At 43.0% G+C, this 27,513-nt stretch overlaps 1 protein-coding gene across 2 annotated transcripts in view; it reads left to right on the top strand.

The window, feature by feature from the left end:
- LOC112254711 (disintegrin and metalloproteinase domain-containing protein 12) overlaps positions 1 to 19,984 on the top strand; it is a 140,742-nt gene extending 120,758 nt beyond the window's left edge. Inside the window, exons 13-23 of one of the 2 annotated variants that reach the window (XM_024427498.2) lie at positions 5,139 to 5,228; positions 5,592 to 5,787; positions 6,224 to 6,332; positions 6,851 to 7,049; positions 7,333 to 7,410; positions 9,274 to 9,382; positions 10,300 to 10,486; positions 10,854 to 10,956; positions 12,415 to 12,648; positions 18,890 to 19,059; positions 19,171 to 19,984. In XM_024427498.2, the coding sequence (XP_024283266.1) occupies positions 5,139 to 5,228; positions 5,592 to 5,787; positions 6,224 to 6,332; positions 6,851 to 7,049; positions 7,333 to 7,410; positions 9,274 to 9,382; positions 10,300 to 10,486; positions 10,854 to 10,956; positions 12,415 to 12,648; positions 18,890 to 19,059; positions 19,171 to 19,225 (1,530 nt within the window). In that variant the 3' untranslated portion in view covers positions 19,226 to 19,984. The remainder of the gene's footprint in view (positions 1 to 5,138; positions 5,229 to 5,591; positions 5,788 to 6,223; positions 6,333 to 6,850; positions 7,050 to 7,332; positions 7,411 to 9,273; positions 9,383 to 10,299; positions 10,487 to 10,853; positions 10,957 to 12,414; positions 12,649 to 18,889; positions 19,060 to 19,170) is intronic. The other variant, XM_024427504.2, reaches the window with a different exon arrangement.
- The last annotated feature ends 7,529 nt before the right edge of the window (positions 19,985 to 27,513 follow it).

Raw genomic sequence — 27,513 nt, forward strand, 5'->3', positions numbered from 1 at the left:
TGCGTGGCTAACCTAGCTAGCGAGTTACAGTAAATCAAACTTCTTAAAACGCTCTCATGCATGGTAAGTATAATTACAGGGGTAAGAAAAAGTATGGTAACCCTTTGGAATGACTTGGATTTCTGCTTAAATTGGTCATACTATTTGATCTGATCTTCATCTAGGTCACAACAATAGACAAACACAGTGTGATTAAACTAATAACACACAAACAATTATACGTTTTCATGTCTTTATTGAACACACTGTGTAAACATTCACATTGCAGGGTCGGAAAAGTATGTGAACCCTTGGATTTAATAACTGGTTGATCCTCCTTTGGAAGCAATAACCTCAACCAAACATTTTCTGTAGTTGCGGATCAGACCTGTACAACGGTCAGGAAGAATTTTGGACCATTCCTCTTTTTAAAAAACTGTTTCAGTTATTAAGCAATATTCTTTTGATGTCTGGTGTGAACCGCTCTCTTGAGGTCATGCCACAGCATCTCAATCGGGTTGAGGTCAGGACTCTCACTGGGACACTCCAGAAGGCGTATTTTCTTCTGTTGAAGCCATTCTGTTGTTGATTTACTTCTGTGTTTTGGGTCGTTGTCCTGTTGCATCACCCAACGTCTGTTGACCTTCAATTGGTGGACAGAGCCTTACATTCTCCTGCAAAAAGCCTTGATAAACTTGGGAATGTGTTATTCCATCGATGATAGCAAGCTGTCCAGGCCCTGAAGCAGTATAGCAGACGCAAACCATGATGCTCCCTCCACCATACTTTACAGTTGAGGTTTTGATGTTGGTGTGCTGTGCCTTTTTTCTCCACACATTGTGTTGTGTGTTCCTTCCAAACAACTCAACTTTAGTTTAATCTGTCCACAGAATATTATGCCAGTAGTGCTGTGGAACATCCAGGTGCTCTTTTGCAAACTTCAGACGTGCAGCAATGGGTTTTTTTGGACAGCAGTGGCTTCTTCCGTGGTGCCCTCCCATGAACATCATTATTGTTTAGTATTTTACGTATCGTAGACTCGTCAACAGAGATGTTAGAATGTTCCAGAGATTTCTGTAAGTCTTCAATTGATGCACTAGGATTCTTCTTAACCTCATTGAGCATTCTGCAGAGGACAACATACCTTCTCCCAAGGATAGGCAGACGAGAGGACAATTAAAGGGGAAGCAACAGGTTACCAAACAAATGGACTAAACAAACCAAGGATGCACTATCAAACCTGACATTACACACTGTTTTAAACATGAGATAATACAGTTTAGTGCTTTTACATCAAATTAAATGACAGCAACCCAGCTGTGTTAAAATACACATACAATGTAAATTACTCCAAAAATGAATGTATCACCTCTTGAGAGGACCCCTTGACCCAGTCACCTCTGCTCTATCAAAATAAGAGTCCTTTGTACAACTCCTTTGAAATAAAATGCCTGTGCATAATCTATGGTAACAACATCATTCTGCTACATTTGCGTACGTATAGTTGCATGCCATGCTGTCAACATTGTTATTTTGCCACAAAGACAAATACATTGATGTGTAAAACAACTCCATGCATAACACTACAAAACACTGGAGACCCTCAGCTATTTTCAGCCATTTACCCAGACCCCCCCCTCTCCCTGTCAGCCTCCCATATGTGCCGAGCACTGCCCTGACACTGTGCCACAATGTCACATCCTGTTCGTTTACTCATTAATCAAGTGTGCCGTCCAGATTTGTGACAATCCTAATAAACAAGAGAGTAATCAGGGCGAGGTGGAGCTTTCTTTGTCTGTGCCATCAACACAACAGAGCACCACACTGACATGGCTGCCATGGGAACTGAAGCCAGTCCAAACCAGTCCAGACCCACATCTGGGGAACAGGTACTGGAGCAGTATTCAGCGTCACCACAGCAGCTGCTCTCACATCCCACAGAATATCAGAAATCCCTCTGGCACTGTGCTGAGGTGTTCGTCTTCAAACAGAACAGCAAGAAAGCTGGTCATGAACTGGATGTGGGTGTGTTTTTGTTTTCATTGTTGTCTTAAGGATGACAGAATGGTTAAGGATACCATTAGGGGGGGTTCTGATGAAGATGCATTTGATATGCACACAATAGAACTCTTTCAGCACTCCCATTCCATCATACACCCACATACAGTGCCTTGCGAAAGTATTCGGCCCCCTTGAACTTTGCGACCTTTTGCCACATTTCAGGCTTCAAACATAAAGATATAAAACTGTATTTTTTTTGTGAAGAATCAACAACAAGTGGGACACAATCATGAAGTGGAACAACATTTATTGGATATTTCAAACTTTTTTAACAAATCAAAAACTGAAAAATTGGGCGTGCAAAATTATTCAGCCCCCTTAAGTTAATACTTTGTAGCGCCATCTTTTGCTGCGATTACAGCTGTAAGTCGCTTGGGGTATGTCTCTATCAGTTTTGCACATCGAGAGACTGACATTTTTTCCCATTCCTCCTTGCAAAACAGCTCGAGCTCAGTGAGGTTGGATGGAGAGCATTTGTGAACAGCAGTTTTCAGTTCTTTCCACAAATTCTCGATTGGATTCAGGTCTGGACTTTGACTTGGCCATTCTAACACCTGGATATGTTTATTTTTGAACCATTGCATTATAGATTTTGCTTTATGTTTTGGATCATTGTCTTGTTGGAAGACAAATCTCCGTCCCAGTGTCAGGTCTTTTGCAGACTCCATCAGGTTTTCTTCCAGAATGGTCCTGTATTTGGCTCCATCCATCTTCCCATCAATTTTAACTATCTTCCCTGTCCCTGCTGAAGAAAAGCAGGCCCAAACCATGATGCTGCCACCACCATGTTTGACAGTGGGGATGGTGTGTTCAGAGTGATGAGCTGTGTTGCTTTTACGCCAAACATAACGTTTTGCATTGTTGCCAAAAAGTTCCATTTTGGTTTCATCTGACCAGAGCACCTTCTTCCACATGTTTGGTGTGTCTCCCAGGTGGCTTGTGGCAAACTTTAAACAACACTTTTTATGGATATCTTTAAGAAATGGCTTTCTTCTTGCCACTCTTCCATAAAGGCCAGATTTGTGCAATATACGACTGATTGTTGTCCTATGGACAGAGTCTCCCACCTCAGCTGTAGATCTCTGCAGTTCATCCAGAGTGATCATGGGCCTCTTGGCTGCATCTCTGATCAGTTTTCTCCTTGTATGAGCTGAAAGTTTAGAGGGACGGACAGGTCTTGGTAGATTTGCAGTGGTCTGATACTCCTTCCATTTCAATATTATCGCTTGCACAGTGCTCCTTGGGATGTTTAAAGCTTGGGAAATCTTTTTGTATCCAAATCCGGCTTTAAACTTCTTCACAACAGTATCTCGGACCTGCCTGGTGTGTTCCTTGTTCTTCATGATGCTCTCTGCGCTTTTAACGGACCTCTGAGACTATCACAGTGCAGGTGCATTTATACGGAGACTTGATTACACACAGGTGGATTGTATTTATCATCATTAGTCATTCAGGTCAACATTGGATCATTCAGAGATCCTCACTGAACTTCTGGAGAGAGTTTGCTGCACTGAAAGTAAAGGGGCTGAATAATTTTGCACGCCCAATTTTTCAGTTTTTGATTTGTTAAAAAAGTTTGAAATATCCAATAAATGTCGTTCCACTTCATGATTGTGTCCCACTTGTTGTTGATTCTTCACAAAAAAATACAGTTTTATATCTTTATGTTTGAAGCCTGAAATGTGGCAAAAGGTCGCAAAGTTCAAGGGGGCCGAATACTTTTGCAAGGCACTGTATCTCTCTGTATCCACTCCTCTCCGAGGTGACTAGCTCATTTACTGTGGCATCCAATGACGAAACTAATAAACAGAACATATCTGTGCTTTTGAGTCTACCCCAATGATACACACTGATGTCATTCGATCTAAAGTGTTTACAGATTTGTCAAGCAATGATGAGACCAGTGTCACTTCAATTACAGCATGAGGTATTTCCAATCAGGTAATGATTAGTACGCTGTAATGCCAGCTGTGTGGTTTGGGTTGGCATACTACCGTTCCATCACCCCCCCGCCTCCCCGTGACCCTCCGTGACCCGGTGATGTCACCACAGGCCCAGTTGGACCGGGGGATGAAAGCATCCCTCTCTCCCCATAAACAATAGGCTGACGTCAGGCCACAAGAGCACAGCCAATCCCATAAAACTCCCTTCAACAGTGAAGCAGAAGCCAACTAAGCCACCTCTAGTCCTGACCCATCAGAATCAACATGTCGTCAGACCACAGCGTCAACGCACCAGGGCCTTGTTGGGAAGTAAAAAGGAGAGATGGTGTAGCCGGGACTCTGTTGTGGCCTGGAAGAGAATATTCTTGGGGTTCAGCCTCTAATTAAAGATCTAAACGGGGTTTCAACACCGTTCTGTACTCTGTCCTTTACTCCTTTAATCTATCACATGAACCATCTACTTCTACTCTCTCTCCCTCTCTTAATCCTAGTTCATTTCTCACTCCATCACCTCTTGTCATTCCCTCTCCAGCAGCTATCTGTCTCTCTCTCTAACACCCCTTCATTCTCTTCATCTCATTCCCTGTGTGGGCTCCTTTTTCTTTTGTTGTGTTTCAGTGTTTGTCATCTCCAGCACTCAGGAGCCTCAAAGCCCCACCAACCTCACCTCACCACACCCCACCAACCACTCAACTACCTCTACAACATCCTTTCACTCGATTCACCTTCAATGAAATCTCAAACATTGTTCCCTTACCCTACCACACCCCCAACCTACAATACACCCTAAACTTGATCTGTGTCTCTCCACATCCACCCACCCATTGTATAGAATGCACATCACATGACATTAAAACAGAATGCTGTTTTAACTCCAGAGCGAACCAATTCCGAAACATATGAGCCCCGTACAGGGACCGAAGATATGTTTACCCTGACAGAGAATGGGCTCTCTCCTGTCTGTTTGTGCCGTGGTATTGTATCTCCAGGCTTTAGCTCACAGCGTTAAAGGGCTGTGCTGTGGGACTTGAGGACTGACGGTGCTCTGTCCGACCAGCTGACCTGGAAGACTGATCTGACACGGACACAGCAACGACAGCTGAGATTCGGGGGTCCAGACCGATAATGAGGTCCATTTGTTGTTTTGTGTCTCAGGAATGCATGAACCCCTGCTGCAATGCCACCACCTGCACCCTGAAGGGAGATGCCGTGTGTGCACACGGACAGTGCTGCGAGGACTGCAGGGTAAGACTGCTCTTTCTGTTTCTATCTTTCTTCCTCTCCCTCTCTCACAAATGTCTATCCCTCCCTCTCTCTCCATCCCTCGCACTTTTGCTCTCTCGTTATGTCTCTTTCTCTCTTTCTCCCTCTTTCCTCCCTGTTGAAGTGATTAAAAAAATCAAATTCTCTGCTCCATTGACATGTTAAAAAAGTGAGAGTTTACAGTAAAAAGAAAATGACTTTTAAATCAAGGTGTATTCAAGCACAGGGCCCTCCAGAGTACAAAAAAAGATGCCAAACATTTTCAATTTAGTTTGCCCTTCTGATTCCATTGTCATTGAGTTGTGGGTGTGTGGTTATTTGTCTGTCTATGTGTTCTCTCTGCAGCTGAAGCCTGCTGGCACACCGTGTCGAGAATCCAGTAACTCCTGTGATCTGCCAGAGTTCTGTACTGGTGCCAACCCCCACTGCCCTGCCAACGTGTACCTGCATGACGGGCACTCTTGCCACAAAGTGGATGGATACTGCTACAACGGCATCTGCCAGACCCACGAGCAGCAGTGCATCACACTATGGGGACCAGGTCAGTAGGGCGCCCCCCAGGGGACTGGAAGTCTTGATTGATTTGATTTTTTTGACAGTCTTCCATGTTTGGAGAGATCAGATGAATACATCTAACTTTCCTTAACATGTTTCTTGAAGTAGCTAAGGAACAATTAATCCTAGTTTATAAATCAGTTCAATGTCAAGGGAGAGACCATGCAGCACCTGGACAGAACAAGCTGACAGACATCATGTAAACAATCCTTTTGATGAAGACAGGTTCCTCCTCAGTTGACCTGCCTTAACATCTGGAGGTCAGGGGTTACCTTTGGCTCATGGGATGCTTTGTTACATCTCTGACTCATCACATCTCGCTCTCTCCCTCTTCCCCTCCCTCTCTCACTCTCTCTCTTCCCTTCTCACTTCCCCCCTTCTCTCACTCTCTTTCTATCTTCCACTCTCTCTTTCTCCTGCAGGAGCCAAACCTGCCCCGGGGATCTGCTTTGAGAGGGTCAACTCAGCAGGAGATCCTTACGGGAACTGTGGCAAGGACTCCAAAGGATTGTTTGCCAAATGTGAAGCCCGGTAAGACTTAGCAGCTGTTGTGATGTATGTCATGTCTATTGACCTTAAAAGCAAAAAGAGCTAGCTAGAAAGACCAAGGAATAAAACAATGTTGTTTATCTGAATTGGTATTATCAAGAGTGCCAATTGACAATCAGCATGGCACATTATATGGGAGAAATAGTCTAGGAAGGAACAATAATTAAAAACACAATTTGGAGATGATATAAGGCAAATTACAGTTTGAAGCATTCATGAACACTTTATACTATTCATGTCGGCTAATTGTTCTTGGATCTCTAATCAAGCATTTGTTAATTGATGTAATTGCTTTAATGACTGGAGGACTGAGGGAGTCATTAAGGTGAGACAAAGGCTGTCTAGTTGTCTTTCATCTTTGGTTACAATTACACACCATCTCTCACATGTCAGAGATTGTCAGTGTTTAACTTTATGCCTTGTCATTTGTGTGTGTGTGTGTGTGTGTGTGTGTGTGTGTGCATGAATGTGTGTGGGTTGGTTGGTTTTTTTAAACACAGAGACGCAAAGTGTGGTAAAATTCAGTGTCAAGGAGGGGCCAACCGGCCTGTGATTGGCACCAATGCCGTCTCCATAGAAACCAACATCCCTCTTCAGGAAGGAGGGAGAATCCTGTGTCGGGGGACGCACGTTTACCTGGGTGATGACATGCCTGACCCTGGACTGGTTCTGGCTGGCACCACGTGTGGAGAGGGCATGGTGAGGGTACTCTGTAGGGCACCTGTTATCAAGCAGAACTAGAGAGAGACTATAGTCACCGCTGGTGAGGATGCTAATGCCAAGGCTTGTATTTAGCCCAATTCCAAACCAATCACTTACTGTCATCACTGGGATCATTTGAATTGGGTCTCAGAGAATGGAATAGATAGCAGTTCTCTGAAGATATACCTTCCATTCAATAGCTAACATCACATTTGGAGTACTACAGTACTTCACATTTGATAAGTCATTTATTCAATAGGACTCTTTCTCTGTTCCATAGATGTGTCTAAATCGTCAGTGCCAGAATGTCAGTGTGTTTGGTGTGCACCAATGTTCAGGGAAGTGCAGCGAACGAGGGGTGAGTACTCCGTGTCGGAGGGTATCATTTTATGTTACGTATCTAGAATGTGGTGACTTATTTCCCTATGTTAGCGTAACACTGTTGTCATGTCAATATTATTAACGCATCACAGCATCTTGTTGACCTCAACATTGCCACACAGTAGAGTAGTACAGTAGGCCCTTTACTACACAGAGCGCCAATGTAGTTATCGTAGTTGTAGTTAACTCACTGCCTGTGAGTCATGGCAGCTACCCCGATGGTTTTACAATCAATCTTCATCTCTCCAGATGGTTTAAATCAATCCCATCTAATGGCATCATTTATGTTCTGCTTAAAGTGTCATCCATCATCTTTTGGCAAAGAGAAGGCAGGCCAAGCAGCAGGAGAAAATACTAGCAAGTAGCTATAGTCTGGAAGCATCACTAGCACTAGTCAAAATGCTCACTGCTGTTCGAATAGGTATTAATACTGCGAAGAGAAGCCTTTTATGTTGTATTTACTTTGTTGTTTAGTTCTAGCACACAAGTCTTCCTGTTCAATGAATGAAAAGCAGGACCCTGGGTCAGATTTTCTTACTGTGACTTTTGAACCTCTGCATGGTTGCCCCATCTTTAACAGAGGTGAATATAAAACACAGAATCAAAGCTGGAGTAAGAAATGGCCCTAGTCTACCTTAATAATAATTGCTTCCTTTAAGTTTTATTTGACATTTATTTGGATGATGTATGATCTAGTCATTCGTTAAGAACAGGTGGAACTAGGTGGTGATGTCACCCCTATTACTAACTACACATTAGTGTCTTTATTTATCTAAATTGAACATTATATATTGACTATATTCAGACCATAGAATTAGGAATTAGAATACTAGAATGGATGTGAACCTTCTTATGATGGTCCAAAGGTCAGCCATGTTGGTCAGAGTTGGTCAACCTTGGTTTGCCCGTGTCATAAGATATTGTTAAAACAATGAATGTGAATAATTAATCTTCACTGTATGTGTGTTAGCTAGCTAGACTTTAAATAAATCCAGAGCCAGTATGCATCTCCATATGTGGCTCAGTGTAGATGTCATTCTGTATAACGTTAAATGTGCATGAGTGTGTTTGCAAGTGTACTGTACAGTACGTTGTGACATAATCCTATCACATCTTTAGAGCTCCCCTCAGGGTTTCTTATGTGTCCTTCAGTCTTGACCTGACCACCTCTGGCCCCAAACACTCCACACACATAAGGGAGTGTCAGTCACTCTGAGACAGGCAGGGAAAGCTCTTCCCAGTTCGGGGCCAGATCCGATCTGGAGCGATCCCAGCCACAGACTTCCCTGCAGCTGACAGCTGGACTCCATTATCCCTCCAGGGAATCTTGTTGGATCCTTTTCCTGCTCGGATAACTGTGTTTTGGGATGGGCTCTCCCCTGTACATGTTTTCTCCATCATGTTTGACACTGCACAGTCTATGGTGCCCGCCACATGAAAACCCATGAGTCTGATGGAACGAGTGTATAGTTTATTTGTAGAAGTAATTCAAGCATTTCAGATGTGGGCTTTTCTGAGGAATTTTCTGAGGAATTGCAGGCCTGTGGGCCAGATGAATGCATCTCTCGTATGTCATGTGTGTCATAGGCAAGTACAATGCATACTGGTAGCTTATAAAGTACGCAAAATAAGTCATGCATACTTGCCATATCCCATGGATCCTTGCCATGTAGTCTCTCACTACTGTGTTGGATGATCCCTAGAGCCTAGAGGCCTAGCACACAAGTCTTCCTGTACTCTGACCAGTATCTATTGGTAGAACAAAAGGTATGGACAGTATTGTATTGTACAGGTGAAGATGTGTCAACTGAATATTAACCAGCATGCGTTGGGATCCTAGGTGTGCAACAACAAGAAGAACTGCCATTGTGAGGAGCACTGGGCCCCTCCCTTCTGTGAGAGGGCGGGGTTTGGAGGCAGCCTCGACAGCGGACCAATGAGACTGTCAGGTACAGTACAAATCAAATCATCAAATCAAATTTATTTATATAGCCCTTCGTACATCAGCTGATATCTCAAAGTGCTGTACAGAAACCCAGCCTAAAACCCCAAACAGCAAGCAATGCAGGTGTAGAAGCACGGTGGCTAGGAAAAACTCCCTAGAAAGGCCAAAACATAGGAAGAAACCTAGAGAGGAACCAGGCTATGTGGGGTGGCCAGTCCTCTTCTGGCTGTGCCAGGTGGAGATTATAACAGAACATGGCCAAGATGTTCAAATGTTCATAAATGACCAGCATGGTCGTATAATAATAAGGCAGAACAGTTGAAACTGGAGCAGCAGCACGGTCAGATGGACTGGGGACAGCAAGGAGTCATCATGTCAGGTAGTCCTGGGGCATGGTCCTAGGGCTCAGGTCCTCCGAGAGAGAGAAAGAAAGAGAGAATTAGAGAGAGCATATGTGGGGTGGCCAGTCCTCTTCTGGCTGTGCCGGGTGGAGATTATAACAGAACATGGCCAAGATGTTCAAATGTTCATAAATGACCAGCATGGTCAAATAAGAAATAAGTACACTCTGTCCTCTTTATACTCCACTAACTGCACCCAGTGTTCCACTAACCTGGGCAGATTAAGAGAGTTAGTTTGGGATAATAATCAGGGTAACACCTTTAGCTGTACTTTCATAACCTGCTCACAGACAGTTACTTTGAAGCTCGACTAAGCTCTCCAAACCTGCAGACGGATCTACCTCGGTCACCTATTCACCCTAGCGACATACAACTCATTACAACTAGACACGTACAACTTTCCCTGTCTGGTCATTCAAGAACGGAAGGAAATAATCATTTAAATCATGTCAAATGTACTAAAACCCTGCTGTGGCTTCTATTAACACTCCCTATGTGTCTTGTTTGTGCCGTGCTGTAGATGTGCGTGTGTGTGTATTAATGTGCGTGTTGTCGTATGTGACGTCAGCCGACAGCAGGGGGGTTGCCGTGGCGATCCTGGCCACCCTCCTCAGCCTGATGGGTGCTGGGTTCCTGGTATTTCTCAAGAGGAAGACTCTGGTCCGTCTGCTCTTCACCAACAAGAAGACCACCATGGATAAACTGAGGTACAGTAGGACACCTCCTCCCACACCTGTGTTTCATTTTATGTTCTGGATATCAATGCGAAATACTTTTATAGAGATGCTTTCGTGTAGAGATGATTATCTTGTAGAAATGACAGAGATATTGTTTCTAATATGCATTATGGTCCCATGGTCTCTCTCTGGTGATTTGATGTGTTCACAGCGATAGTAACCGTGTGAGAGGAAGACGCATAGTCCAGCACATAGTCCTCACAATGCACGTGGGCCTTGTGTACAGAGGAAGGCCTGTTACTGTGTGTCTCAAAGCTGCAGCTTTTTAAGAGATGTATAATAGTAGTTCGTAGAAGACAAGTATAGTAGTTGGAATGTTACCTCTCTGTCTTCATAGGTCTGTTGGATCCACCAGAGCAACCAGTCCCAGCCAGACTCAGTCCATGTACAGTTCACGACGCAAGCCCCCAGCCAAGCCTCCAGGTGCCAGCGTATACAAGGTGGGTCTCTTTCTGCTGCTGAGTTAAGGGGCAGCTGATTTTCCCTGATAGTCACTTTAGTAGAACACAGACTGTTTGTTACACGTGAGGGAGCTGGAGTCTTTCCCCCAACCTTCCCTTATGATCAATTGATTAGTATGGTTCACTTATAGGCCTACACAATGGAAGATGTAACAAGTACACTTTGCATTATATAAAAGATGGATGTAGGGAGAGCTAAAACGTGTGTTAGCAAAGAAGTATTACAAACTAACTGCTGACAAACTATCGGTCACACATCATTGGATTTCTAATGCAATCCTACTGTATCAAAACCGCAGCACCACAACAGGGAATCATCTTGGTCTGAGACCATGCTTAACTGAACCTATTCATTCCAGACTTATTGTCAAAACAAGTTGACAGCTAAGCGTATAATTTATTTAGTCTCAGCATCTCTTTCTTGAAGAAATATTAATGAGGCCACAGTATTGCTGGCAGAAGGCTGAAGAAACTTTGATTGAGAAGCCGCACCATTTAAATGAAATGGTGATCATGGTGCAGTATCATCATAGGGCTGTGTATAATGGTTCTGCCTGAGATAAAAGCCTTCGTGTACTTCGACACAGGAGAAAAGAGTTGGTGGAGTCAAGAGTAAGAGGCAAATTGGGGTGGACTTGTTTTAGAATTGATAAGCATGTGTGTGCATGTGTGCGCGCGTGTGTGTGTGCACGCGTGTGTGTGTGTGCGAGCGCGCGTGTGTGTGTGTGCGCATTAAAACATCCACAGTTGATTCCCATGGAGAACAGCTGGAGTGTATCATTGTGGTCAGAGTTCAGGAGTTAAGGGTTTGCTGGCTTGGCTAGGAAGGATGCTTAACCCAGTTCCGTCTCCAACACCAGTATTGTCTCCTCTAGTGAACGTAACTCTGGCTCCTCAGCAGTATTCAGTCTACTTGCTGTTTACTGTTTGTTCTGGCAGTCACAGTTCCCCCTGTCCAGATTTCCAGCAGACTCTCTGCAGGTCGCCTGGCGTAGCGTAGCTACAGGCCAGGCCAGTTCAGCCAGTCTATCCATCTCCGGTGCAATTAGGTTTATTCTTGAGGACTAACAGCAGTTCTGGACAGGCAATCTGATGCTGGCTTTGACCGTTTCAGTGTGTTAGATTCACTTACTATGTTTTCTGTTATTGACTGCCTGTGAAACGTGTTAATTCATAGTAATAGTACATCCATGATGGAGAACATGGGTATAGTTTTAGCCTGGGTTCTCCTAGCTGTATCCAGCTACTGTACATAGGTCACAGGGGTTTGAAATGATTGTTTGTGAGACTCCAACAGGAAATAAGATAAATGATCTGAGGAGGAGCAGAGGAAGGATAACATAATAGCTCAAGCCCTGACAGAAAACACAAACTAACAGCGCTCTTCTCTACCTCCCTTCCCCTCCATATCCCCTCCCCCTCTCTCCATCCTCACAGCCATCCCACCAGAGTTTGGAGCCTCTCCTCCCTTCACACAGCTTACGGCGGTTGCCCAACTACCAGCCCATCCACATCAGCCATCCCATGCCTGTCTCCCTGAGTGTGGGACAGCAACCTCTGCCCCCAGTCCCACCCCACCACAGGGCCCTGCCGGCCCACACTGCCCTCTCCCCACCGCGGTCACCACCCTGCCACAGCCTGCCCAGACAGCAGCCCTACAGGATAGACCAGGTTAGTAGTCACTGTTCTGCCATGCCATCCGCTATGAATACAAATATCCAATGTATTTTCTGTATGGCTGCACAATTAATTGAATGCACAACGAAATCGCAATATTGACATGTGCAATATCCATATCTCAAGAGATTCATATCACATGCAATCCTTTGAAATGTCACTCAGCTGCATGCAATGTTTGTTTTTATAGTTTACTCATTCAAGTAGCGCAGTTCTTCCTCCTCGCTGCTAGATTCTCTATAAGTTTAGATGCTGTTCTGTTCTAGGTCAAATGCAGTCAACAGATTGTTCCAAACAAGAAAGATGCTGCTTTCCACTTTGCTTTTTAATATAAATCATTCTATTTCTAGGATTCCATCAGTTCACCCAAGTGTTTTGATCTATATCGCAAGTAAAATCGCAATCGCAATATTTTGTAAAAAAATTGCAATGATATTTTTTGCCCATATCGTGCTGCCCTAATTCCCTTTTTGGGGATTTCTTTGGAAATTGATCTTGCTGGAAACAACATAGTAAAAAGTAGATTTATTAATTCACACAATCCATAACATTTGAAGAACATAAATTTAACAAGGGCAATGGGAAATACGTATTCCCTCACTCACTTATTCAAAACCCCTGCCTTGGGTCCCAATAGACATATTATTACACAATGGATAAGTTATGGACCATGCATACTAAATAGTGTGTTGCTATAACCCCTGGAAGGCATAGCTAAATAACTTAAATGAATGTGTTTGCTCAACTTGTCTCATATGTTCATTCAGCTGGAAATTATTATTTGAGCAAATAAAGGCTTTACTAAAAAAAGGCTGTGCAACTGGTTATACACAAACACACACACAGTGCTTTTAACATACAATGTTTTCAACTTACATACTTACATATTCATGCACATGAATACATTGTGCATGTCCATTTATACAGTAACTGTTATTCAACATGTCCTCTCAACTTTTTGGTTCACAGCATTCTGATCTTCCTGCTACGCCATAATGTCTGTGTCTATTATCAGTTAATCTGACTAGTCTCTCATCATGGATTTGATTGACTTATTTCAACGATGTAAGGGTTTTCTGTGTAGTTGTCTAATGTTGGTGGGGCATATTAACTCTGTTTTAATTTTACTCCTTAATCACTATGATATATTTAAAACATGTACTTGATTGTACTTTTAACAGAGCTGAGATTTATTTTGAAGTGCAAAGTGTAGTAATACAGGTGAAATCAGTCATTGGCACAGACATGGTGGCGTAGCAGGAAGATCGTCAGGAAGGTCGGTATGCTGTGAACCTAGTGGTAGTGAGTTTAAATCCTAGGTGAGGATATGTTGAATAATAATTACTGTCCAAATTAACATGGACAAAATAATCATGTCTGTCAAATATGAAAACATGGTATGTCAAAAGCACTGGGTGTGTAAATAGTGGGTGTGTAAATAGTTCCACAGCCTTTTTAGTGTTGATGGCCAAAGAAAATGTTTTTTGTTGAATGAACATTTGAGAGGAGTTGAGCAAACACATCATTTTAAGTAGCCTGAATTTTTGCTTAAGTTTTCTCAAGTTGGAGCGAAGTCTGGGCCAACAACATTTTGTTTAAAGTTCAGGTAACACTTGAGTAGTTGAGTAAACAAACAAATGCTGTGGAACCAGTTACAAACAACTAGAATTTTTTTCATCCTTAAAGTCATTCTCCACAAATCCTGTTTTGTGCTGAGCCAGCAGGGCTGTTTCTAGAGTATGTAATTCAATCTGTCTGCTCAGGGCTCATGCAGGCAGGTGATCTGTATGCTTAGAGCACCATGTCAGATGTCCATGGCTTTATGAGGTGCAGAGTGCACTGGCAGATGCACGTCATTGTAAAAAAAAAAAAAAAAAGGAAGACATTAACTTTGAGATGTTACTATTCTCTCTGGTGTATGAAGCACAACTACTCCCAGATGTTAGGGAAGAGCATGTAAGAGATGGAGAGAGACAGATATAGATCCAATGCATCCCCTTCTTCTGAGAAAGTCCCTGTTGAGGTGTGGCAACAGATGGATCACATATGTGAGAATGGAGTGTGTAGCAGCCTAGCAACTTCAAAGGCAACTTTATGTCCTTCGGAAAGTATTCCCACCCCTTGACTTTTTTACATATTTTATTACGTTTATTACATTATTCTAAAATGGATTACATTTTTTTTACAGTTGACAGTGCATGTCAGCGCAAAAAAGCCATGAGGTCGAAGTAATTATCCATAGAGCTCCGAGACAGGATTGTGTCGAGGCACAGATCTGGGGAAGGGTACCAAAAATATTACGCAGCATTGAAAGTCCCCAAGAACACAGTGGCCTCCATTCTTAAATGGAAGAAGTTTGGAACCACCAAGACTCTTCCTAGAGCTGGCCGACCAGCCAAACTGAGCAATCGGGGGACATGGGCCTTGGTCAGGGAGGTGACCAAGAATCCGATGGTCACTCTGATAGAGTTCCTCTGTGGAGATGGGAGAACCTTCCAGAAGGACAACCATCTCTACAGCACTCCATCAATTAGGCCTTTATGGTAGAGTGGGCAGATGGAAGCCACTCCTCAGTAAAAGGCACATGACAGCCCACTTGGCTGTCAAAAGGCACCTAAAGACTCTCAGACCATGAGAAACAAGATTCTCTGGTCCGATGAAACCAAGATGGAACTCTTATGCCTGAATGCCAAGCATCACGTCTGAAGGAAACCTGGCACCATCACTACGGTGAAGCATGTTGGTGGCAGCATCATGCTGATGGGATGTTTTTCAGCTGGGAGACTTGTCAGGATTGAGGCAACAATGAAAGGAGTAAAGTACAGAGAGGTCCTTGATGATAACTTGCTCCAGAGTGCTCAGGACCTCATACTGGGGTGAAGGTTCACCTTCCAACGGGACAATGACCCTAAGCACACAGCCAAGACAACACAGGAGTGGCTTCAGAACAAGTCTCTGAATTTCCTTGAGTGGCCCAGCTAGAGCCCGGACTTGAACCCGATCAAACTTCTCTGGAGACACCATAAAATAGCTGTGCAGCAACGCTCCCCATCCAACCTGACAGAGCTTGAGAGGAGCTGCAAAGAAGAATGGGAGAAACTCTCCAAATACAGGTGTGCCATGCTTATAGTGTCATACTCAAGAAGACTCGAGGCTGTAATCACTGGCAAAGGTGCTTCAACAAAGTACTGAGTAAAGGGTCTGAATACTTATGTAAATGTTATATTTCATTGTTTAAAAAAAAAAAACGGACAAAAAAAAAACTGTTTTTGCTTTGTCATTATGGGATATTGTGTGTAGATCAATGAGGGGAAAAAACGATTTAATACATTTTAGAATAAGGCTGTAACCTAATAAAATGTCAAGGGGTCTGAATACTTTCCGGAGTCACTGTAAGTCCCATTTATCATTACTATTATTATTACTCAGGTTATCTTGTACTCAGGCTCTCTTGTACATATTTATCTTTGAAACAAAACTTTAAAAATGATGAAATTCAAACTCGTGAGCTGTATATTTATGTAGTACATACAACCCAAATGTCTACTATGCTATCTAACTGCCCGAGGGTTGTCAGCATAGTACAAAAGGTACATCTTGACTTGGGAGGTCTGCTGAGGGGCACAGTTGGTTTTGAATGTGGGGGTCCATATTATGTTATATGGTGTCCAATGTGACGTCTCGTCTACATAGACTACTGCAGTAGTGGAGTACCTGGTCCAGCACTACCCCCGCTGTGTGGGATTCATTCTCCATCTACCCAACACAGAGAGGTAGACACACAACACTTGAGGTATTAGATGCCCTTAACAACAGATCCAGTATCAGATTACCCTACCCCTTAACTATCAGAGAGAGGATAACCTATCTGATGCAGGATGAGTGGTTAGAGGCACTTCAACTTACTGGGAACCACACCAGGCTGGAGAGAAGGCTTCAATCTGATTAGGTCTTTATTTCAACCTCTGTGGCGCCTCTGGTTTAACTGCATCAGGAGACGATTCAGCTGCCATCCCCAGGAGGTGATCTTATTCTTTGAGTTTAGTGTTTCGAAAGGCAAATTGAAGCAACAAACAGACCGCTGTTTCACAAGAAGTGGTCTCCACTGTTTGTCCTAATACAATTTAACTGAGTCCAAGTCACAAGATGTGGTTTAAGCTACAAAACATTAACACTAGTACTGTAGACTCAGTCAAATGTGTTTTTGTGGGGGCAGTCGTATCTGGTCTAAGAGCTTGATGATCGACTACAACAGAGTAGCCACTAATGATGACGTCACTGGGGATGGCCATTCATAACTGATTCGTTAAATGACACGTCATGCCTTCAGGTGCTGTTACAACCCCACTTCTCTACCTACCACACTATGCCATGCCTACCTACCGCTGCCATGTATGCATGGTCAAACCACTCACATAATGGAATAATAATCTTTCACATCAGGGGGTCACAGTTATTCAAGCATGGTTGATGTAAGTCACCTTCTTGCTGATGTGTGAAACATTACAGAGCTGGAAGTCCCAACAAAGTCATCTAGTCCAGGACACACTTTACGTCCTTGAAGGACAAGCTCATATGGGTTATATAAATGGCATGTTATGGAAGATTCCAGACACTTTTTGGACGATTTTGTTGGAAGATCTTAATTTTATTCAATGAACACCAAAAAAATTTAAAAATACAAACAAAACGTAAAGTTTAGTAGGGCTAAAGAGCACAGTACCAAAACAAGATCCCACAAACTACAGATGGGAAAAAGCTGCCTAAGTATGATCCCCAATCAGAGACAACGATAGACAGCTGCCTCTGATTGGGAACCATACCCGGCCAACAAAGAAATAGAAAACATAGATTGGCAACCCTAGTCACACCCTGACCTAACCAAAATAGAGAATAAAAGGGCTCTCTAAGGTCAGGGCGTGACAGATTTCACTCAGCGATATACCTCCTCATGCTCATTCTGCAGTGCCAGGGCACGGATAAAAACAAAAGCTCCAAAAACACCAAGTATAGTGATGTAGGTCATCCGATGTTGTACACATGTGTAACCGATAGCGTTTCAATCGGTGACATCACTCGCTCTGAGACCTGAAGTAGTTGTTCCGTGGCTTTTGAGGCGCGATGGGTAACAATGCTTTGTTTCCCACGATGCTTTGTGGGTGTTAGTTGTCTGTGTGTGCAGAGGGTCCCTGGTTCGAGCCCGGGTCGGGGTGAGGGGACGGACGAAAGTTATACTGTTACATTGATGCTGTTGGCCCGGATCACTGGTTGCTGCGGAAAAGGAGGAGGTCAAAAGGGGGGTGAAACTAACCGATGTGACATGGATAGATGTTGACCCAGATCATGGGTGTCTGCTCCTCCTTGTTGATGTGTGCAGAGGGTCCCTGGTTCGAACACAAGTTGAGGAGAGGGACGGAAGCTATACTGTTACACGTGAAATTGTGTCATTACAAACTTTATCTTCAAAGTTACATTCCATTTTGTCAGACTCGAGCGATACTTTTCCATGTGCGAGCATGGGCATGCTTTCTCGTTCCTATTGTGGTGATACGGAAAGATGCTGAGACTCCGATTTTTCACTTTAAACAAAAAACAGTGATTGCAAAGTTAAACAAACCCTACAACTCAATGCACATCTCTATGTTAAGAACACAAAGTTTGGTAACAGAATGACGGCTCAAACAGCACAAACCATCATTCTGTTACCAAACTTTGCATATGCATTGTTCTTCAAGTAAATGTGTTTTTGTAAAATGTTCAGTGGAAATTCTTCAAAGTTATCCTTGTGCATACAGTTGTATGGTTTATTTAACTTTGCAATCATAGTTTTTTTTAAACATTTTAAAGTGAAATATTGGAGTCTTGGCCTCATTCTGTTATTGTAGAATTGCTTTCAACACTTCATTCTGTTCTCTAAATCCTTTGAATTTGGTGTTTGCTGTAACTTGGCACTTATTTGTGAGTATTGCTCAAGGTTTGTTCCTTTCCTCCTACAAACTGTGCAGAGCAGCTGGGATGCTGCTAGCAGATGTTTGCCATTACCTCGCCCTCCCCATTTTAGATTAGTAACACATGATGGCACCTCATTTAGATAACCTTCCAGAGAGAGTTGCTATGGAGGTGGTGGCTACAGAACAGACAGATACATTATTCTGGTGACACTCTATAACACAGTGCCCTCTAGTGAGGTTTCTGTGCCAACACTACTCTTCAACTTCTGGTTTGTCGTTCCTAGGACCGTGAGAAGCCCAGTCCGCCCCAGAAGCCCCTGCCTGCAGACCCTCTGGACAGGCGTGTTTGGGTAGAGAGCAGCACCTCGGTGGTGGGGGTCCGCCTCCCTGGACCCATCCCTATCCCCATCCCCACCGTGCCCAGGACCCTGCTCACCATTCCACAACCAAACAGGTCTGTGCTACCGTGGGCTGGCTGGCAAAAGGTTTATAGCTATATACTGTATGAATGAAAAATGTATGAAAATAAATGTTTGCTCTGCATGTTTTTTTTCTCCCTTTTCAGACCTGCACCCATACAATCCCAGAGACTGCCTAAGACTCATCATTTCGACCGCTGATCACAAAGAAATGGAGATGGAATAGTGAGGTGCTCTATGGATGGAGACCCATATTTGCACTACAAGACTCTACCAGACCTTTGCAACTTTGAAAGGGTCTCAGAGTTTTAGGAAAAGGGGACTGACTTCAAACATTGGTGCTATGCCTCTGAAAGGTGCTTTTGTTGTCCTCGCTCAGGTACAAATGAACTATTTAATGTCTACACCTTGTAACTCACTAAGCAGCAGTGTTAGGGACTGGGAGTTTATGTTCAGTTTGTCGTTAATAAGAACTGCTTTCGCACTCCAAGGCATCCACTCACTTCATAATCTGCAACAGTGTCGGACTGACATGTTGGAGATGTCAATTGCGGTGTGTTTCGACCACAGGTGGTTGGTTGGTGGCACCTTAATTGAGCAGGACGGGCTTGTGGTAATGGCTGGAGCAGATTAAGTAGAATGGTATCAAATACATCAAACACATGGTTTCCATGTGTTTAATGCCATTCCATTTGTTCTGTTCCAGCCATTATTATGAGCCGTCCTCTCCTCAGCAGCCTCCACTGGTTTCAACTAATCCAATTCGGTGCAAAATCAAGGGAATTGTTCAGAATCGACACGTACTTGAATTATTGTTCGATCTTTGCATTCATACATGGTCTACATATCAAATTAAATCAAATGTATTTATATAGCCCTTCTTACATCAGCTGATATCTCAAAGTGCTGTACAGAAATCCAGCCTAAAACCCCAAACAGCAAGCAATGCAGGTGTAGAAGCACAGTGGCTAGGAAAAACTCCCATGAAAGGCCAAAACCTAGGAAGAAACCTAGAGAGGAACCAGGCTATGAGGGGTGGCCAGTCCTGGCTGTGCCGGGTGGAGATTATAACAGAACATGGCTAAGATATTCAAATGTTCATAAATGACCAGCATGGTCAAATAATAATAATCACAGGAGTTGTCGAGGGTGCAGCAAGTCAGCACCTCAGGAGTAAATGTCAGTTGGCTTTTCATAGCCGATCATTCAGAGTATCTCTACCACTCCTGCTGTCTCTAGAGAGTTGAAAACAGCAGGTCTGGGACAGGTAGCACATCCGGTGAACAGGTTACTGTTCCATAGCCGCAGGCAGAACAGTTGAAACTGGAGCAGCAGCACGGCCAGGTGGACTGGGGACAGCAAGGAGTCATCATGCCAGGTAGTCCTGAGGCATGATCATAGGGCTCAGGTCCTCTGAGAGAGAGAAAGAAAGAGAGAATTAGAGAGAGCATATTTAAATTCACACAGGACACCGGATAAGACAGGAGAAGTACTCCAGATATAACAAACTGACCCTAGCCCCCTGACACATAAACTACTGCAGCATAAATACTGGAGGCTGAGACAGGAGGTGTCAGGAGAAACATACATGATCTTTATTCATCATGTACCCTAATATGAGTTAATTGACAGGGTATTGGACCCAAGTATATAACTACAGTACCACAGAGAAAAGTATCTCTGATCTTTAAGTTTTTCTCCGCTGGCGAACTTGAACACGTTTACAAACTTACAAATGATTTTGGGCTCTTACATGCCCTTAATAGTTCATGTTGTGACCACAGATTTGAAGGATATGCTGTAGTCACCGCTTTCATAAATACTCAACTCTCTTACACACGGTTTGGAGTATTTGCTGGCAGTTGTGCAATACGTAATGCTCCCAGCGGGGCCAGGAGAGTCTAAAATGAGCTGACACTGCTGGGTTCCAGAGAATCACAGCAACACCAAATAATGCAATATAACGGCTGGTGGAGGAGCGTGCTACACTTCAGCTCACTTGATGCTGTGGTGTCAAGATGACTTCAGTGTTGTGAAGAGTCCAAACCCCACTTAGATGGTGTCCAATGTTTTATTCATTTTTATCTTTTCAAAGTTTACTCAGACAAAAGTATGCCAAAGTGGTTTACTTTCCGAGGTAATTGCCGGTACTTGACCTCATGGTTATCATTATTCATTTACTATTGGAGCTCGGTCCCACACATTGGCACGTAACTCTCCTTGAGGTTTTCAAGACATTTCCAATTAAGTTGAATTTGTCCTTTGAAACATTACAGTCTAACAGCAAATACATCCAATAGCTGTACTTAATGTCCTGTTCTTTTCCCTTTAAACTTTACTTTACTTTAATTTGCGGACTAAGTGACACAATTGATTTTCAATACATTAAAATGTTGTCCAAATTAAAGTAGAGACTGTGGGTACATAATGTCTTGGCCACAATATGGTTCATTAAATATAGCTCTGATGGGTGCTGAGTAAGAGTGTTCATCATACTGCTCAGTCCTCTGGCATGGCACGGGGTGTGTGGGTGTGCGTGCATGCCTGCGTGTGTGTGTGTGTTAGCAAGCTTACCATATGAAGTTATGTCCTCACTCTCATAACTACTTTGTAAGGTTGTTTCAACAGGGGGGAACTTTTACATTAAAAAGTATTCAGTACAGCACCAAACAGGGGCACATGTTGCATTATTGTAGGTTGTAAAACAACATATCAAACCTGGTCTGCAATGTATTGTGATCACCAATATACTGTTGTGCTTTAATTAAATGGATGCATGTGTGTGTACTCATAATGCAGTGTATGTCTTGTCGCTCAATAGTGTGGAATGCACTACTCGCTACTCATCAGACTTGCATTGTGTAGTTGCATTTACACTTTTAGTCATCACTGTCTATGTTCCTTTTTTACAGATTTAGATCAACTGCTATCTGATGTCAGCATTTGTCAGATCTTCAGGTCTATTCACTTGTAAAAGTTGCTTTCTACAAATGTACTGTATTTTTTGTTTCACTCTTACATTTTCAAGTTAAAAGCCATTGTACAGTTAGTGTAAATATAGTATCTGTCAGCAATCAGTATTTTATTTTACCAGAGCAGTGAGAACCACAAAGTGATGGCTTCTCCTGTTCAATAAAACATGTTTTTTTTTTATTATTGAACTCCATTTGGAATGAGGATTATGGTAAAAGATTGGATTCTGGAGCAGTTGGAGTACTTGAACATTATTGCAGAGCCAAATAAATGAGATTTCTCTTATGCTGTTCATTTGATTTAAATGCGTTTATTTTGCTGACTACAGGCGAATGTAGGCAGAAGACTTAGCACAAACACATTATTACAAATAATAATACATGACTCATTGGCACAGCAATGTGAAATGTGTCTCCCTCACGTAGGATGAGGTTTTATCAGACATCTGTATAGTAAAGTGAAACCAAGTCAATCCTTTGTGTCTTGAGGTTATTCTTGATGGTTTATTATTTCATTTATCCATAACAGTCTCATACAGTTAAAACTGTTGTTAGGCAAAACAAATATCCAGGTAAAAATGCAGGTTTAGATACATACATACAATGTGTTAAAAAAATAAGCAACAATAATAAAGCTTTTAGAAATTAGGGGGGGAAAGGACACTGTCCAACTAAGCCCTTTACTAATGGACTGTACCATCTGACGATACTCTTCTGTCCTTCTAATAAACTGATGAAATTCTGTAGGGAAAAAATAATAAACAACACTTGCCCATATATTCACTATAACAGTAACATAAAGTACAACGCAACCGTAATGTTTATGGAGAAAGCATTACCTCTCTCCCAAAGGCCTTTGCTATTTCAGCTGCCCCTGGCCCAAACTGCAAAGACAAAAATATCAGTCAATTACAGAATGATTTCAATTCCTCTAATCGAAACAGAACCCATGCTGTTACTTGTCATTACCTCGTTCTTCACGTCGTGGTCGGCCCTGTCCAACAACAACTGCACCAGCAACTCGTGGGGGTTCAACACTGCCACCTAGCAGACAAAGTTGTTGTATCTCGATGAGATTGCACCATGAGTCTCGATGAGTTTGCAAATCAAAATCAAATCAAATCAAATATTGCCCTTCGTACATCAGCTGATATCTCAAAGTGCTGTACAGAAACCCAGCCTAAAACCCCAAACAGCAAGCAATGCAGGTGTAGAAGCACGGTGGCTAGGAAAAACTCCCTAGAAAGGCCAAAACATAGGAAGAAACCTAGAGAGGAACCAGGCTATGTGGGATGGCCAGTCCTCTTCTGGCTGTGCCGGGTGGAGATTATAACAGAACATGGCCAAGATGTTCAAATGTTCATAAATGACCAGCATGGTCCAATAATAATAAGGCAGAACAGTTGAAACTGGAGAAGCAGCACGGCCGGGTGGACTAGGGACAGCAAGGTGTCATCATGTCAGGTAGTCCTGAGGCATGGTCCTAGGGCTCAGGTCCTCCGAGAGAGAGAAAGAAAGAGAGAATTAGAGAGAGCACACTGAAATTCACACAGGACACCGAATAGGACAGGAGAAGTACTCCAGATATAACAAACTGACCCTAGCCCCCGACACATAAACTACTGCAGCATAAATACTGGAGGCTGAGACAGGAGGGGTCAGGAGACACTGTGGTCCCATCCGAGGACACCCCCGGACAGGGCCAAACAGGGGGGGGGCAACCCAGACAGGACGACCACACTCAGGTGACGCACCCCTCCCAGGGACGGTATGAGAGAGCCCCAGTAAAGCCAGTGACTCAGCCCCTGTAATAGGGTTAGAGGCAGAGAATCCCAGTGGAAAGAGGGGAACCGGCCAGGCAGAGACAGCAAGGGCAGTTCGTTGCTCCAGAGCCTTTCCGTTCACCTTCCCACTCCTGGGCCAGACTACACTCAATCATATGACCCACTGAAGAGATGAGTCTTCAGTAAAGACTTAAAGGTTGAGACCGAGTTTGCGTCTCTGACATGGGTAGGCAGACCGTTCCATAAAAATTGAGCTCTATAGGAGAAAGCCCTGCCTCCAGCTGTTTGCTTAGAAATTCTAGGGACAATTAGGAGGCCTGCGTCTTGTGACCGTAGTGTACGTGTAGGTATGTACGGCAGGACCAAATCAGAGAGATAGGTAGGAGCAAGCCCAAGAGTAACCTCTTTTGTGGCACAACAGAAGTTTGTGAAGAAGTGTTTGGAGTGTACCATAAGTGGCGTCTTCCCATCCTTGTCCTGGTGTTGACATCAGCTCCGGCTCTGATGAGGAGAGAGGCCACCGCTGGGTTCCACTGACCGCTGACACCCTCATCAAAGGAGTCCCGTCAGGGGGACACGTTGTCTCTAACATCCAACTGAGACAACAATCAACATGCCTTTTAGTCTCAAAATTATAACTCACTTCCTTTAGTTTTCCTTTTGGATAGTTAAACTAAGGCTCTGGTTAAAAGTAGTGCACTTTACATCATAGCGACGTCGCTTTTTCATCCTTCGATGTCGGCTCTTCCTATCATTGTGAAGCAGAATTCACCAAGCGTTGGATTGTTCACCCACTAATATGGAACGTGAGCTGGGATTAGACCGTCGTGAGACAGGTTAGTTTTACCCTAACCCTAGTTTTACCCGAATAGAGAATAGAGTGTAGCTCGTAAATGCTGAAACCAATCTCACCTCCCAGCCATCCTGAATCATGTAGGCTATGACAGCAAGGTGTTCTCTGTCAGCCGTACTGGCCAATGATTATAACGGCGATTTTGATCCAACCATTAATTCATACCCACTGGCTCCATGTCATCTACAAGACCCTGCTGGGTAAAGTCCCCCCTTATCTCAGCTCGCTGGTCACCATAGCATCTCCCACCTGTAGCACACGCTCCAGCAGGTATATCTCTCTAGTCACCCCCAAAACCAATTCTTTCTTTGGCCGCCTCTCCTTCCAGTTCTCTGCTGCCAATGACTGGAACGAACTACAAAAATCTCTGAAACTGGAAACACTTATCTCCCTCACTAGCTTTAAGCACCAACTGTCAGAGCAGCTCACAGATTACTGCACCTGTACATAGCCCACCTATAATTTAGCCCAAACAACTACCTCTTTCCCAACTGTATTTAATTTTAATTAATTTATTTATTTTGCTCCTTTGCACCCCATTATTTTTATTTCTACTTTGCACATTCTTCCATTGCAAAACTACCATTCCAGTGTTTTACTTGCTATATTGTATTTACTTTGCCACCATGGCCTTTTTTGCCTTTACCTCCCTTCTCACCTCATTTGCTCACATTGTATATAGACTTGTTTATACTGTATTATTGACTGTATGTTTGTTTTACTCCATGTGTAACTCTGTGTCGTTGTATCTATCGAACTGCTTTGCTTTATCTTGGCCAGGTCGCAATTGTAAATGAGAACTTGTTCTCAACTTGCCTACCTGGTTAAATAAAGGTAAAATAAAATAAATAAAATAAATAAATAAATACATTGTGACCCTGGCCTGAGAGGATGGAAGTTCAGCATGCAGCTAGATGTAGAAGGCTAATGTTAACTAGCTAACGCTGCCCATGAATAAAAGTATTTCAGCCAGACAACAAAAAATAAAAGCATGTACTGTATGACAGTGATAGACTGTTTCGTCAACATGAAAGAGAGGAGGAAAAAACATAAATACTTTATTCACATAAGTATTCAGACCCTGTGCTATGAGACTCAAAAATTAGGTCAGGTGCATCCTGTTTCCATTGATCATCCTTGAGATGTTTCTACAACTTGATTGGAGTCCACCTGTGGTAAATTCAATTGATTGAAAAGGAGAGCCGCACACTCTAGGAGCTCAGATGCAATAATTGTATAAACTAATAACCCACGTTTTGACAGACAAGCTGTCTTCATAAGGGTATAATGACAAACATTGCGGGTCACTAGTTTATATAGTTTCAAAGGACACACACACAGGTGTCTGTAATCATGGCTGGGGTGGCTTGATATCATTGGTTGATTTACAGATATAAATAGAACATATAAAAAACATGAATGGATAGCATACAATCCATAGATACAATTAGGCTACATACTAGGCCTACAAACATTTACAATGAATACCAAAATCATAATAATCACAAGAATGACTTCATATCAAAGTCCACATTGAGACCGAAGGGAGCAAGGGTCTTTAAATCAGAGGTCACCCCCTCTCCTAGTGTGGTTTGTGGTTTGCTTCCAAAAAGTGGTCTGCAACTGGGTACGCTGAGTTTTTGCACATAAAGGTGCTACGATGCTCTGAGATTCGTACTTTTATTTCGCACTTCTTTTGACACACATCATTTTTACCACAAGGACAAGTTATTAGATAAATAACTGCCTTAGTGGAGCATGTGATAACACCAACACCTTTTCTTTTTTAGGTGTTCTACTCAGCTAGCCAGCACCTCTCCTAAACAGGTGTGTGTTTCTTTTGCTTCCAAATTAAATTAAATTAAGACATGATTTGGAAAGGAACACACCTGTCTATATGTGACCTATTTCAGGAAACTAGCAGTATGTCGCAGGTCACTACTTCACACAAAAGCCATTTGAACGTAATCATTTTTTTTTTTATCAAAATGTGTTTTTGGGCAGAAATGCCTTCTGGAACATGTGAAATTTTGTCTGCCTTAATAAGAAACTTGCAAGCCATCTGTCAATAGGAATAAAATGGTTAAATTACAAGCCTAGTTGGTTTTGCCACAGAAAAAGTCAGCAACCTTCCCGTTAGCCATGATTGGCTGAGATAATGAGTGGGCTGGACATGCCGAAAGATGAGTTTGATTTGACCTGCAGATTCATGCAGGGTAGTAATGATGGTTCATTTTTTTAGCTAGCTAGCTAGCTACATGTCTTAACAAAAAACTCCACTATACAAGTATCCATTGCAAATGAATGTCACTTCGACAACTGTTGACAGACGTAGCCGGTAAATTCGATCTGGCTATCTACTCCGATTTCAGACCACGGGTAAGATAGTCTAACTAGCTACATTTTCAGATATTACACGTTTCTAATTTTGACAAAGTCTTTTCATTTTTTAAAACATTTATTTATTTATTATTTTTTATCCACTATGCAAGTGTCCATTTTAATAGTATGTTACTGCGAGAACTGTTAGCCAGTTAGCTTGGGTGCTTGACTGCTGTTGACAGTGCATGTCAGAGCAAAAACCAAGCCATGAGGTCGAAGGAATTGTCCGTAGAGCTCCGAGACAGGATTGTGTCGAGGCACAGATCTGGAAAAGGGTAGCAAAAAATGTCTGCAGCATTGAAGATCCCCAAGAACACAGTGGCTTCCGTCATTCTTAAATGGAAGAAGTTTGGAACCTGCGAGACTCTTCCAAGAGCTTGCAGCCCAGCAAAACTGAGCAATTGGGGGAAAATAGCCTTGGTCAGGGAGGTTACCAGGGACCCGATGGTCACTCTGACAGAGCTCCAGAGTTCCTCTGTGGAGATGGGAGAACCTTCC

This window comes from Oncorhynchus tshawytscha, linkage group LG01 (assembly GCF_018296145.1).
Source record: "Oncorhynchus tshawytscha isolate Ot180627B linkage group LG01, Otsh_v2.0, whole genome shotgun sequence".
NCBI classification, from domain to species: Eukaryota; Metazoa; Chordata; class Actinopteri; order Salmoniformes; family Salmonidae; genus Oncorhynchus; species Oncorhynchus tshawytscha.